This window comes from Marmota monax, unplaced genomic scaffold (genome assembly GCF_021218885.2).
Source record: "Marmota monax isolate L192 unplaced genomic scaffold, Marmota_monax_Labrador192_F-V1.1 WCK01_AAM20220418_F8-fsc00017, whole genome shotgun sequence".
Taxonomy (NCBI): domain Eukaryota; kingdom Metazoa; phylum Chordata; class Mammalia; order Rodentia; family Sciuridae; genus Marmota; species Marmota monax.
The window spans coordinates 24,180,227-24,194,386 of NW_026695241.1; the positions used below are offsets into that span (position 1 = coordinate 24,180,227).

General features: G+C 39.4%; 1 protein-coding gene across 1 annotated transcript; it reads left to right on the plus strand.

Moving 5' to 3' along the window:
* Positions 1 to 1,161: 1,161 nt before the first annotated feature.
* Positions 1,162 to 4,044, plus strand: Adam21 (ADAM metallopeptidase domain 21). Its single transcript, XM_046441100.2, has one exon. It carries the CDS (start codon positions 1,293 to 1,295, stop codon positions 3,459 to 3,461), a length of 2,169 nt encoding a protein of 722 aa, XP_046297056.1. The 5' UTR covers positions 1,162 to 1,292; the 3' UTR covers positions 3,462 to 4,044.
* Positions 4,045 to 14,160: the final 10,116 nt, after the last annotated feature.

A 14,160-nucleotide genomic window follows, 5' to 3' on the forward strand; every position in this document is an offset into this window, starting at 1 on the left:
CTGTTCCAGTACCACACTGCTTTTATTGCTATAGCTCTGTAATATAATTTGAGGTCTGCTATGGTGATGCCTCCAGCATTGCTCTTTTTGCTCAGGATTGCTTTGACTATTCTGAGTTTCTTATTTTTCCAGATGAATTTTAGAACTGCTTTTTGTAGTTCTGGAAGAATGTCATTAGTATTTTGATGGGAACTGCACTGAATTTGTATAATGTTTTTGGTAATAAGGCCATTTTGATAATATTAATTCTGCTTGTCTAAGAACCTGAGTGATCTTTCCATCCGAGGTTTTCTTTAATTTCTTTCTTCAGTGTTCTGCAGTTTTCATTGTATAGGTTTTTCACATCGTTCGTTAGATTAATTCTCAAGATTTTTTTGAGGTTATTATGAATGGGATAATTCTCCTAATTTCTTTTTCAGAAGGTTCATTATTGGAGTATAGGGAAGTGATTGATTTTTGTATGTTGATCTGGTATCCTGCTACTTTACTAAATTTATCAATTCTACAAGTCTTCTGGACTTTTTGGGTCTTCTAAAGATAGGATCATGTCATCAGCAAACAGTTAATTTGAGCTGTTTTATTGACCAAGGAAAGTCATTAAGCCATAGTCAAGGACCTTGTGGTCTAATAAAGTTATGAACAATGGAGAATATAATTTGGAGACTCTAAATAAAGGAAAATAATGTTAATCATAAGGCCAATCAAATCAACATAGAATTATTGTGATTGATTTTGATGTCTTCAGTTTTGTTGTAAACAGTTAAATGGATCACTGTCAATAATGTCCTGCATAAGTACAACAGACCAAATGTGTGTTGAACAAATTGAGATACAGAGTCTCTTTATTTTTTTTCTATTTTTATTATGGATATTTTCATACTGCCTATAAAGATTGAGATAATCATGTAAGTACTCGTCTTCTAACTTCAACCATTATCAATATATGGCCAATATTGACTCATTTTATCTATACCACTCCCAACTCTCTACTCTCATTTTTTAAAAGCAAATCCAAATAATTTTCTTGATTCATTACTCAATTTTTTTGCTACTCCATGCTTTTTCTCTCCTGATTTCCTAACCTAATCCTACCACTTGTCCCACCCTTTCTTTTGTTTTATTTATTTTATTATTTTTATTCTCCCTTTCAGCAGTGCAGCTCTGATGCTCCGACTCTGCCAGGACACAGATCCATAAGGTCAGCCCTGCACCCTGAGCAGCTCAGGGGGAAGGAGTCACACAAGCAGTGCCTCACATCCTGTCCTCTTCTGCTCTGGATAGATGGCTCCATAATGGTGGCTGTGGAGGATGGAGCATCCATGAGAGCCACTCTTCTGCTGCTCTGGCTCGAAGTGTTTCTGTCCCCTTCTAGCCTCTCCCAAGCTGGGCCTACCCAACATCTCAGTTCCCCAGAAGTGGTGATCCCCTTGAAGGTGACCAGCAGAGGCAGAGGTGCAAAGACTCCAGGATGGCTTTCCTACAGCCTGCTGTTTGGGGGCCAGAAACACATTGTGCACATTAGGGTGAAGAAACTATTAGTTTCTGCACATCTTCCTGTGCTCACCTACACAGAGCAGCATGCCCTCCTGGAAGATCACCCCTTCATCCCAGATGACTGTTACTATCATGGTTATGTGGAGGGGGCCCCTGAGTCTCTGGTTGTTTTCAGTGCCTGTTTTGGGGGTTTTCGGGGAGTGTTACAAATAAATGACCTCACTTATGAAATTGAACCCATTAGGCACTCTACCACATTTGAACACCTGGTTTATAGATTACACAGTAACGAGACACAATTTTCACCCACGAGCTGTGGTTTAACAGAGAAGGAAATAGCACGTCAACAATTGGAATTTGAAGTGATTGAGAGCTCAGATTGGAAACAAAATTCTACTGGGGACTGGTGGACCCACACATGGTTTCTGGAGCTGGTGGTAGTGATAGATCATGATTTCTTCGTTTACTCTCAAAGCAACTTGTCAAAGGTGCAAGAGGATGTAGTTCTTATTGTCAATTTAGTGGATTCCTTATATCAGCAGTTGAGCACTTATGTAATTTTGGTTGGGATTGAGATTTGGAATCAAAGAAATGCTTTCCCAATGGTAAACATAGAACAGGTTTTAGAAGATTTTTCTCAGTGGAAACAAGTCAGTCTTTCCCAGCTACAGCATGATGCTGCACATATTTTCATAAAAAATGCACATATAAGTATACTTGGTCTAGCCTATGTTGCAGGAATATGTCGTCCTCCTATTGATTGTGGAGTTGATAATTTCCAAGAAGACCCCTGGTCTCTTTTTGCTAATACTGTGGCCCATGAATTAGGTCATACTTTGGGTATGTATCATGATGAGGATTTCTGTTTTTGTGGGGGAAAAGGCTGCCTTATGAGTACTTTCAGAGTACCAGCAGAGAGATTTACCAATTGCAGTTATGTTGATTTTATGAAGACCACATTAAACCAAGGATCATGTCTGCACAACCATCCAAAACCAGGGGAAATATTTTTGCTGAAGCGCTGTGGAAATGGTGCAGTTGAAAGAGAAGAGGAATGTGATTGTGGATCCATACGTCAGTGTGAGCAAGATCCTTGTTGTCTGGTGAACTGCACCCTGAGGCCAGGTGCTGCTTGTGCTTCTGGACTTTGTTGCAAAGACTGCAAATTCGTACCATCAGGGGAAATCTGTAGACAACAGGTCAATGAATGTGACCTTCCAGAGTGGTGTAATGGGTCATCCCATCAGTGCCCAGAAGATGGGTATGTGCAGGATGGGATCCCTTGTAGTGAAAGTGCCTACTGCTATCAAAAGAGATGTCATAACCATGACCAACAGTGCAAGGAAATTTTTGGCCAAGGTGCAAAGAGTGCATCTCAGAATTGCTACCAAAAAATCAACTCCCAAGGAAACCAGTTTGGCCACTGTGGTATAAATGGCACAGTATACCTAAAATGTAACATGTCTGACATCTTTTGTGGGAGAGTTCAGTGTGAAGATGTGGAAGACATTCCCCATCTCCAAGATCATTATGTTTTGCAGCACACTCGCATCAATGGTGTCACCTGCTGGAGTTCTGTCCATCATTTAGGGATGGACATACCTGACATTGGTGAAGTGAAAGATGGCACTGCCTGTGGAACAGGAAAGATCTGTATCGACAAAAAGTGTGTTAGTTTGTCTGTCTTGTCACAAGACTGCCTTCCTGAGACCTGCAATATGAAGGGGATCTGTAATAACAAACATCACTGCCACTGTGGTTATGGGTGGTCCCCACCCGACTGTCTGCACAGAGGCTACGGAGGTAGTGTTGACAGTGGCCCACCCTTAGGAAAAAGAATAGCTTTATTACCAGGAATCGTGATTTTTTTATTGTCCGTTTTGATTTTTCTGTTGACTATTGGGCTTTATGGATATCCTCGAATGCATTCTAGTCACAAGGAGACCAAAACGCACTCACCAAGTTAAGAAAAAGCTTCCAATTTGATATTCCATGCATTATTAAGTTGTAGTTTCTTGGCCACAGAAATGTTAACACATGCCTGAAAGTGAGCACATTCCTGACATTTTACCAAAAGATGCTGGGATCTCCCCTTCCATCGGATTCAGAAGCATTGTTGTTAAGTATAGGTATTCTTACCTATTGTTCATTATTTTAAGTAACAAATAAAACTTTGTCTCTAACCAGTGACCCAAATTAATCCTTTTTGTGTTTTTCCCCTGCATTTTAATTGTGCATTAGAGTTGTACATAATTATGGGATTTGTTGTTACATATTCATATATGCACCCAATATAACAATATAATTTGGCCTGCCTCTTATAACTCATGGGAGACACAAGAGATAGACATCAGTGTGTCCAGGGGTGACATTTAGAAATTTGGGCAAATTATTTAAATATTCAGGTGCTCTGTTTAAAAATCTGTAAAGAAGGATAGTAATAATTGCCCCACCTAACTCATTGTGTTTAGTTGGTAAACAACAGGGAGAAGTGAATTCTTGTTAAATATAAACAAATTGTTGTTTATTTAATAAAAGCTCCTGAACTTGTTTCCTGCGTGCTTCCTAGTCAAATTTGCCTAATCTTACTCTTTACCTTCATTTGGCAATTTGGGTATCCTTTTGGAGAATTTGCTTTGAATATCAAAACCTAAAGTCCTTGAGGGATTGTTTTAATCTGTTTTGCTTACTATCTTATCCCCAACACCTGAATTAGTGCTTAATACATAGTAAATATTTGAGTGAGATAATGAACTTAAATGGAGTATTAGGAAAAGTAAAAATAATATTTTGTCTGTCACCTTAAGGACATCACTCTGGTCCTCTTTCAAAAACTACTAAACTTCAACAGTGATTATTTAAAATATGCTCATTTCAAATGCTCCCGTTTGTACCTGATAAAATTTTCTAGCTGTTTTGTACCCAATCTGTCTTCTCCTTAGTCTGTCTCAGCAATTTTTGAAAGCCCACCTTTTGAAAATGTAAATATAATCAGATACTCTTTTTATTAGCCAGAAAATTTCTAAATGGCACTCTATAAATTGAGCAAAGTGATCTTTTTGATACACTTTTTCATTATGCTTTACGAGCTTTGCATTCTCTAGCTGTTTTCTGTTTAGGATATAATTGTCTGTATTATTCTCTGCATATCCATCTGTACATGCAATTTCCATTTCCAAACTGTTGTTTACTATTCTCCCTGACTCCTTTTGCCCTAGAAAATTTCTGCTTTTGTCTCCATAGAGGTTAAATGTTATATTTGAGGAAATGTATTTTCTTTATGCAATGCTAAGTTTTCCATTTATGTGCCCCTGTCACTCTGTGGTTCTTTTTTTATGGTTTGATGCACTCTAGGAAAGAATGTGGAGAGGGCTAACAATGTACTGGTTAAGGATAAAAAGAATTAGTAGTGAAGTCATAGAAACAGGGAAGAGTAGACTAAGAATATAATCTGATTAAATTTGGCCATAGAAAATACATCGGAGATTCACATGCTTTAAGTGTATGTGTTTGTATGGAGACAAAAGATCAGTGCTCCAACTTGTTGACTCTCTTTTTGAAATTTTTTGTTGTAAAAAAATATTTCAATTGAGTTATAGTCGGATTTATCAGTCTGGTCTACTTATATATTTTCTGAGATTTTTATTTCTGCTTGAGATTACTTTGAAATAATCTATGTTTCCTGGGATAATGCCAACATGATTCAGAGTTTTTATGTATAAATTTGGAATTTACCTTGCCAGAAGCAATGAGTCAGGAATCCAACACACACTTTTCCAAATGGGTCGCCAGTTACCCTAATACAATTTATTTAATAAGCCATTTTTCACGGATTTACTGTAATCCATTGGAATTTACTGATAATTTATTGGAGTGAATCATTTTACTTGTAAACTTTTATAAGATGCAGCACATTTTGCTTCTGTGTAGTTATTTTATATTGGTTGAGTTAATTCAGGCTAGATCAATTATCTGTTTCTAATATACGATGGTGGAACAGGCATAAGGTATACATTCCCATTTCAAAAGAAAGGAAGGGGCAAGTATGAAAGAGAACAGACCAAAGCAAGATCCAAATTGCAGCAGAGGTGGTTGCCCATACAGGATTTTAAATGGCGAAAATCTCATGTTTGCCTGGTGCAAAGATCTCACTTTTAAGAGGGTGATGGGCAGCATGTAGTTTCCACCAAATTTTTAAAGCCCTTGTCTATTATTTGATCCTATGATTAGAGGCATCCCATATCTGGGAATAATGTCCCTAGGAGAGACTTAGTTACCTCTTTTGTCTTTTTAGTTCAGGTTAAAAGACTTCTATCCATCCCACAAATGTACACACAAAAATAAGTATATCCTCGGCTCAGGATGACTTCAGTGAAGTCCACTTCCATATCCTTAAAGGGGAACAGTGCACAGTGCACAGTGCTGTGTTCCCACTAGTTTGTTAGGTCCCTGGCAAGCATTGTTTAGTAAGCTGTTCATGTAGCACTGGGAGACAGCAGAGCAGAGTGCTGGGAGATGAGCAATGAGGTGGTACCAGCCTAATAAGATTTCCATGGCAATTTTCCCCATGTGGGTCTATTCATGTTGGTGGACCAGTCTGTAAGCTAGTTGTCCCAGATTATAAACTCAGTAGTCTCATGTGAGCCACCAACTTGTCCTGGCCTTGGCTCCCCTTTCTTCTTCTTCTTTTTTCTTTTTTAATCTATTCCTCTTCCTAGGTAGAACAGCTGGCATTTCTGGGACTAGCAAGACTTTGGATTTTTTTGTCAACTGATTCTGGGCAACCTGTTTGGTGGCAGCCTCATTATGGTGGTTCCCTTTTGACACTGGGTCATTTCCCTTTTGGTGACCCTTGTAGTAGACAACTGTCACCTCCTTTGGCTCCTATACTACTTCTAGAAGTTTCAAAATTTCAGCTTGGTTTTTGATTCCTCTCCCTTCTGCAGTAAGGAGTCTTCTTTTCTTGTATAAGTTTCCATGGACATGTAGAGAAGAAAAGGCATAACATGAGTTGGTTAGATATTGACCCACTGGTCTTGGCTGAGTTGTAATGTCCTAATTAATGTCCATAATTCTGCTCTTTGTGCTGACCATCTTTGGAGAAGTGCCTCTGCTTCCACCACTTTAGAGTCAGGCACCACAGCATACACAGCCATCCTCTTTTTATCTTCCATAAAATTATTTTCATCAATAGGACCAAATCTGGGTTCTGAAGCAGTCTATCAGTCAAGTCTGGTCTGCTGAAAACCAGTGCTTTTAAATAGTTATGGTCAGGGGGCCCTGTTTTGCCCAGTAGGAAGGGAGCTGGGTTTACAGTTTGTACAGCTTCCAGTTTCACCCCTGGATTTTTATATAGCAACCCTTAATAGTGAGTCATTTCTACATTTGTGAGCTATAACCTCTGATGTTCATCAGGGTTACAACTGAGGGTGAGACTTTAACATTGAGGTTTTGTCCCAGTGTTAGCTTGACAACTTCCCTTATCAGCAAGATAGTGGCTGCCAGTGCTCTGAGACAGGGCAGCCATCTGGCTGTGAGTGAGTCTGGTTAGGATTCCCAAGGCCATTCCTTTCTTTTCATGAACAAAGAGGTTGAACCCTGGTTATGTCAGGAAGTCCTATGGCTGGGGCCTTGGAGAATTTGGCCTTGACTGTTTTAAAGGTCAGTTCCTGGCTTGGTCCCCACTCAAGAGTTGGGGAGCCTTTTTCTCTCCTTTTAAGGTATCATATAGGTGCCTGGCCAAGTCCAAAAATCCAGGGATCCATATTTTGCAGGAACCTGTTGCTCCTCGGAATTCTTGGACTTTTGGACACATGATGGAGGTGAGGATGGCACAAATTGCACATTTCCTTTTAGTCCCTGCATGATGTTAAAACCTAAGTATTTAACCTGTCTGACAGATTGGTGCCTTTTTCTTTGATACTCAATATCTTGCCTCTTTTAGTATTGAAAGGAGGGCTTTTGTTCCTTGTAGACATTGAGCCTGTGTTGAGCTGGCCAGCAGAAGGCCATCAGCGTATTGTAACAAGACACAGTTTAGTTCCTTTCCTGGAAATGCATCCAAGTCAGTGGTTAATGCTCCACTGAGGAGTGTAGGGGAGTTCTTGACCCCCTGAGGAAGTCTCATCCAAGTGAGCTGTCTCTTAGTTCCCATGAGTGGGTTTTATTTGAAGGCAAACAATGTCCCAACTGAGTTGTGGAAGGGTCACATTGATACTAATGGCATCATGTTATTTGTTTGTTTATTTATTTATTTATGCTCTGAGGAAATCTCTACCATATTCTACCCTTTGAGTTTCAGATCCTTTTAGGGCCAAAGAGCATCCTCCTGATATAATGGTTTATATTTCTATAACACCATGAGCAACCACTTTGCTTTTAATCAGAATCTCTATGAAACTAGAAATAGATCTTATAACCAGGGATAACAGGCAAGGCAGGAGACTTATGAGACTCTTGAATTTCCCCCAAAAGTTGAAAACCATCTTCCAAATAATTTCCTGGGGTTTTAAACTGTTCAGGTCTAGAATGGGATGTGGGTGACCTTTTAATCCAACCTGTAGGTTCCTGAGATAGTTCCCTGGTAGGAGAAATGGGTATGATAAAGTAGGGTTGTGGTGATACCTTGGCCTGATTGAGTGATTTGAAGACATGGGTCATAAGGTGAGAGGGTCAAGTCCACAACGGGAGCCAGATCAAACACAACCAATAGTAACAAAGCATCCTGTCAAAAGGAGGTAAAAGTCTGCTAGCAGAAGCTTTTCAACCCAGAATCAATGAGCTGGAGCAGTTGCTGGTAATCCTAAAGTGAAAACTAAGGCTAAGACTGTGGCAAGTGAGACAGGAAAAGTGTGGAAGTGTCAAAGCATCACAGTAAATAGACCAATATAGAGTAGTCCATTTATTCCAGGCAGGGTTGATATTTCTCAAGCTTAGGCTGTATGGAGATTAGTCAGCTTCTGGAGTGACCAGAGCAGGGCTGTTGTCCTCAGTGGCCTCTGGGGGTGTCTGTCTAGGACTAGACCTAATCCTTAACAAAGCAATTGACAACACTTGATCTAGTGTAGGAGGGTTTCCTGACACAGTTTGCTTATTTGTAATTTCCAGATGATCTTCAAACCCTTTATCACCTTAGAATGAACACCAGCCTATGGACGGCTGTGCTTTGGTTATAACTCTCCTGCCAGGTGTTTAAGGCCAAATTGGTCAGAATGACCTTGTTCCTATTTACTGTTAATAGTCAGATGAGATTCCTTGGGGGAATTTTTCTTGGTGGCTAGTGAGAAGCTTCTCAGCTCCATTAGAGCCATCTCTTCCAGTTGTGCCATCTGCCAGGATAAGTCACCCATGTGTGGCTTCCATTAGAAGCATTAGAGGCATTTTCCTTTTTTATTTACCAACTTATAAAAACACATATAGTACTTAAATATATTATCTATGGAATTCAAGAAGTCAGGAGTACTAGAGTTTATAAGTAGCAATTGATATTTAGTATTTTATTTTAATATTTATTTTTTAGCTGAAATTGAACACAATACCTTTATTTTATTTATTTATTTTTATGTGGTGCTGAGGATCGAACCCAGGGTCTCGAACATGCTAGGCGAATACTCTACCACTGAGCCACAATCCCAGCCCTGATATTTAGTATTTTAACTTGATAAATTAACTAAATGTCTCCTCTAACAAACACATTTAGGAAAAACAGTCTGTTTATTTTTAGTCTAATTTACTTCATTTTAATTGTTAACTGTAGGCTACCCATAAAAAATCAACATATCAGACCAATGTAACTAACAGTATAATCCATGTGCTCCTGCTAAAGAAAAATCCTAGAAACAATGGATATTACATAACCAAACACTCTATTGATTCACCACCTAGAAAAACGTGTGGGTAATTTTCAAGACATTTTTATTCTTATCTGTTTAACCAATTTAAATTAAACTTTTTCTTAAATGTTTAAGTCATGTGGACTAAAAAGTCTTTGTTTAAATTTGTTAAACAAATTTATTAAATTTAGGAGTGCTCATTTATCTATAAGCCAATTTTGATACCAGGTACATGATACACACACACACACACACACACCATATAATACATCGATGTACACAAATATATAAAAACTATCAGGAAACAAAGACTTCATAGCTTTTCCTTGAATAACTTCTGAACAAAGCAGGAAAAACATAGGACTAAATAAAAACTTCAGTTGGACAAAACAAGACTAATTGGAACAAAACATATTATTCTGGGCGAGCAGAACCAAATGTGAATTTATCACAGAAACCATGAGCTTAAACAAGACAGGTTTTTTTTAAAAAATATATTTATTTTTTAGTTGTAGTTAGACACTGCCTTTATTTATTTCTTTTTACGTGGCGCTGAGGATCGAACCCAGGGCCTCACACGTGCTAGGCATGCGCTCTACCACTGAACCACGACCCCAGCCCAACACACAGGTTTTGAAGAAAAAAATGACATGACTGTAATTACTCCCGAGATGTTAGGTTGTCCTTCAAATCAGTCCTTGTTCTTCCACCCAAAATAAAATTTGAATATCTTTTGCTCTAATTCCTTCCTTAGCTTGAATGGTGAAGGATACAGAGCAGGTGGAGGAATGGGAGGCTCTGCAGCTGGCTCAGATTTTCTTTCCCCTTCATTGTTTGCATCATTCCTGAAGGCAGAAGTCAGGGAGTTTGGGCCTTTAGGAGGCCTAAACTTTGAGTCAGAATACTGAAGGCTTTAGGATAGTTTCTCGAGTCCAAATAAATCAACAGTATTTTTATCGTCTTTTGGGTTCTTTTTCTCTTTCATCCTAGGACTTTTTAAAATATTTCAACATAAGGTCCAGAGGAATATCTGGGGGGATTTTGTTGTCTTTTCCTCTACCAGCATACTTTTTCTCTAGACTAGAGGTTTTGAAGCTAAGCTGCCCATTATGTGAAAGTTCCCACCCAGAGCTGGTGCCGCACAAGGAGGAAGGAATGCACACCTTTGTCCACCTGTCCACTCTCTTTGCAGATATTTAGCATCAATGGCAGGTCATTGCCATTGACCTGCCTGGACCAACCCTGCAGGAAAGGACTCTGGACCAACCCTGCAGGAAGGGACTGTTGATCTCCTTACACCTTATGAGGTCACCCGAGAACTGCAGGTTAGGACTCACTCAGATTCTCTAGTCCGAAGATGGTGGAGCATGGACTCTTGTCATTCCAGCCCTCACCCCCAACACACATACAAAATAGAATTGACGACCTCCTGAGGAAGCCGACACTCTGGTCACTGGGAAGTGATCAGTTTCCCCTTCCACCATAGGGCAGGACCTGACTTGGGCAGATTCCTCTGAGGGACTCACCAGTTTGGTGTCCTGTCCTGAAACCTGCTTTTGTTCTCCTTCTGAGTCTGACCCAGGAAGCAGTGGGAGCTGGGACCAGCACAGCTTAAGTGAGAGTCAGGATCTGGCAAGTGGCCAGGTGGCACCTATCCATCTGTCACCAGGTCTACAGCCACAGCTTTCTCCAGTTCCCCCACAACAGTCATTGGTTTCCCAGACCATACACGAAAATGTTACGGAAAATTATAGTGCTGGAAAAAGACACGGGGCACTTGGAGATGTAGCAGAGCAAGGTTTATTCAAGCACTGGTGCTGGCTCAGTGGGGTCTTCTCCAAAAGCTGAATACAGCCCTTTGTTTCAGGTTTCAAAACTTTCTCATGGAAGTAGCTTTATTTTTTTCCCCCATCTCCAAAGCAGCTCTGATTCCTGCCACAGCTGCTGAGCAAGCATGATTACAGAAGCAGAAACTAGCAGGTTAACAGAGATAAAAATGAACATCTTAGGAAGGACTTGACATTTCAATGTTGCTTGCAAGAGATGTGGTCTCTCCCTCTTATAAAGCCACTAGTATTCACTCATGGACACTTTTTTAAAAAATATTTTTTAGTTGTAATTGGACACAATACCTTTATCTTATTTATTTACCTTTATGTGGTGCTGAGGATGGAACCCAGCGCCTCGCATGAGCTAGGCAAGCTTTCTATTGCTAAGCCACAATCCTAGCCCCTCATGGGCACTTTTGATATCCTTATCTAATCATAATTTCCTTGAAAATGCCCCAATTGTAAACATCATAGATTAAGTTTCTACCTTCTCAAAAGTTTCTTCCCTCATAAAAACCTCACAATGTGGATTGAAATTCAGTATGTGTTTTGGAAGGGACAATATATATTTAAACCATAGCATCCCTGAAGTTTTTGCCATTATGTTATCTGGGAGAAAATCCAATCTTGTTGACAAGGGCATGATGAATCTGTCTCATACTTTAGAAACCAACTATAAACCACTTTTAAGCAATAAGGTTAAAACTCATGCCTCTAGTGAGGACCTCCATCTCCAACTGTACTTCAGGTCTAAAGCCAATATTAGATACTGTTCAGAAACATAAAATAAGTCAACTGGCCATAGCCATTCCCAAGTTTCAACTTGAATTTCACCATTTTGAAGATAGCTTGCCAAAGAGAAAATGAAAACGGAAACAACAGACTCTTTAGGAATATAATTCAGATCAAGAGGAATACATACAGATATGGAAGGGTGAGATGGGAAGGACGAAGGGAGAAGGACAAATGCTGCACAGGAGAAGGGCAGGGCTAGTTAAGTACTAGGAACCCTGGGGTGACAGGCATGTGCATGGGCTTGCCTACACACACACTTGCAGCAGTCCCTGGGATTCATGGCCAAACTTTCAGAGCCATCTCTGACACACCAAAGAAAGGCAGGCTAGATAGATACTGTTAGCCCTGAGGGCACAGGTGTGTGCACACTGGCCACAATTGCTGGGATTCCCAGTGAAATAAGCCAGATTCAGAGAGTAGGGTTATATGTTTTCTCTCAAATGTAGATGCTAGAGAGAAAAAACATAAAAGGATCTAAGGAAAACAGAAGGGAGACCAGTAGGATAGAGAAAGGAGTGGGGAGGGCAAAGGGGGATGGGGGAAGGTACTGGGAATGAAATCAATCCAATTATGTTCTGGGCTTATATGAACATGCCATAATGAAACCCCCTTCTGTACAATTATCATACACCAATAAATTTTTGGAAATACCCTGAATCCCATTTTAATTGCCAAGACATTTTATTTCAAAATGGCAACCTCAGAATGACTAAAGGTTTGTGTGTTTACCAAAGTGAGTGATAATCTTTCCCCTAGGATGTGTCAATTGTACTTCCTCTGATGAGTGGTCTTCCATTAGCATTTAAAAGACATAATTTTTCTGGTTTAAAAGATATTTTTTTCTGAGCTCCTTCGAGTTTCATTCATTTTGGAAGTTTTTATTGTTTTTCTTTTCCCTGATGTTTTAGTTTATCAGCGTTTTCCTGAATTCTTTTTTATAATGGTTTAACTATATTTATATCCATAAGGGCAACAAAAGAAAGTGAAAACAGAAACAGCTAAATGGAGAAATACTGTAAATAGTAAACCTACTAAAGATTTTAAACCATGGACTATTTTGAATCAAATATTGTGTTATCTGTTGGTTGAAGGGCTACACTCTGTACCACTCTCTGTCACAAAATGTTAGTCTATGAACACAAAGACAGTTGCAATTTTATTTCTTGTTACATACCCCATTTGCATCAATTCACATCACAGTAAAACCCCATATCTTCCTAATAAATACAATTCTGTAATATATAGTTTTTCATAGGCCAAATGTTATATCGTCTACTCCTTTGCTCATGGGGCCTGTCTGGGCCCAATCCTCTGGGAACTCCCGTCCCCTGCCTGCTGTTCCCATGCCCCACCAGGGTAGCATTTCTCTTCCTCTGAAATCATAATCCCTAGAAAGGTGTCCCACAGAATGGGTGGAGTAAGAGGCGAGATGCCAGACCAGTTATGCCCAAAGTGTGCATCATATCAAAAGCATTTTTCTTCTTTATTGCCTTGCACTGTAATATGAAAAAAATGTAGTGTTCCCCTTCTCTAGGAATATATGTGACACTACCGCAATGCAGCATTGGGCAAAAAAGATGATCATTGTCACACTTTAAAGGTTTCTCATCCTCTCATGTCCAACATTGCCTCATAGTTTCCAAACCGATTTCCCATTAAATTGAATTTCGATAGAATGCTGGTCTAACATCTTTTATTCTCTAGTAAAGAAAGGCTTGACATGCACTTCATGATCACTATAGTTTCTTTTCACACATATATCTAAGGCTGAACCTCGAGTTCCTAGATATAAAGGCATGTGGGCACCAGTGCATTTTCCCATCACAATATTCTGGAAGATCACAAATACAAACTGTGTCTCTGCAAATCACTATAGGGAAGACAAATTTTGGTCCATGCAGCAGCCTTCTGTGTCACATAACAGTGCCAAGGGTAAGAGCACAACTGGTCTCATGACCCTCACAATTAGTATATTCTTTTAAGAAGCTGTAGTCATTCTTTTTTTCTGATTTATGATCTTACAATAAGGAGCTACAAATGAATACTATTGTATGGAATATTTGGCACAAGCAAAGATCCCAAGAATAAAGCTAATTGTGCAGTTTGTCAAAGGAATAGTTGCTTAGCATAAACCAAGGAACAGACAACAAGATTCATGAAATAGTTGCCTGTTCAAAATAAGAACAAGGAATTTTGTCATATCTGAATCC

Coding starts and splice junctions, on each gene's coding strand:
- Adam21 (XM_046441100.2), top strand. CDS start 1,293: ATGGTGGCTGTGGAGGATGGAGCATCCATGAGAGCCACTCTTCTGCTG.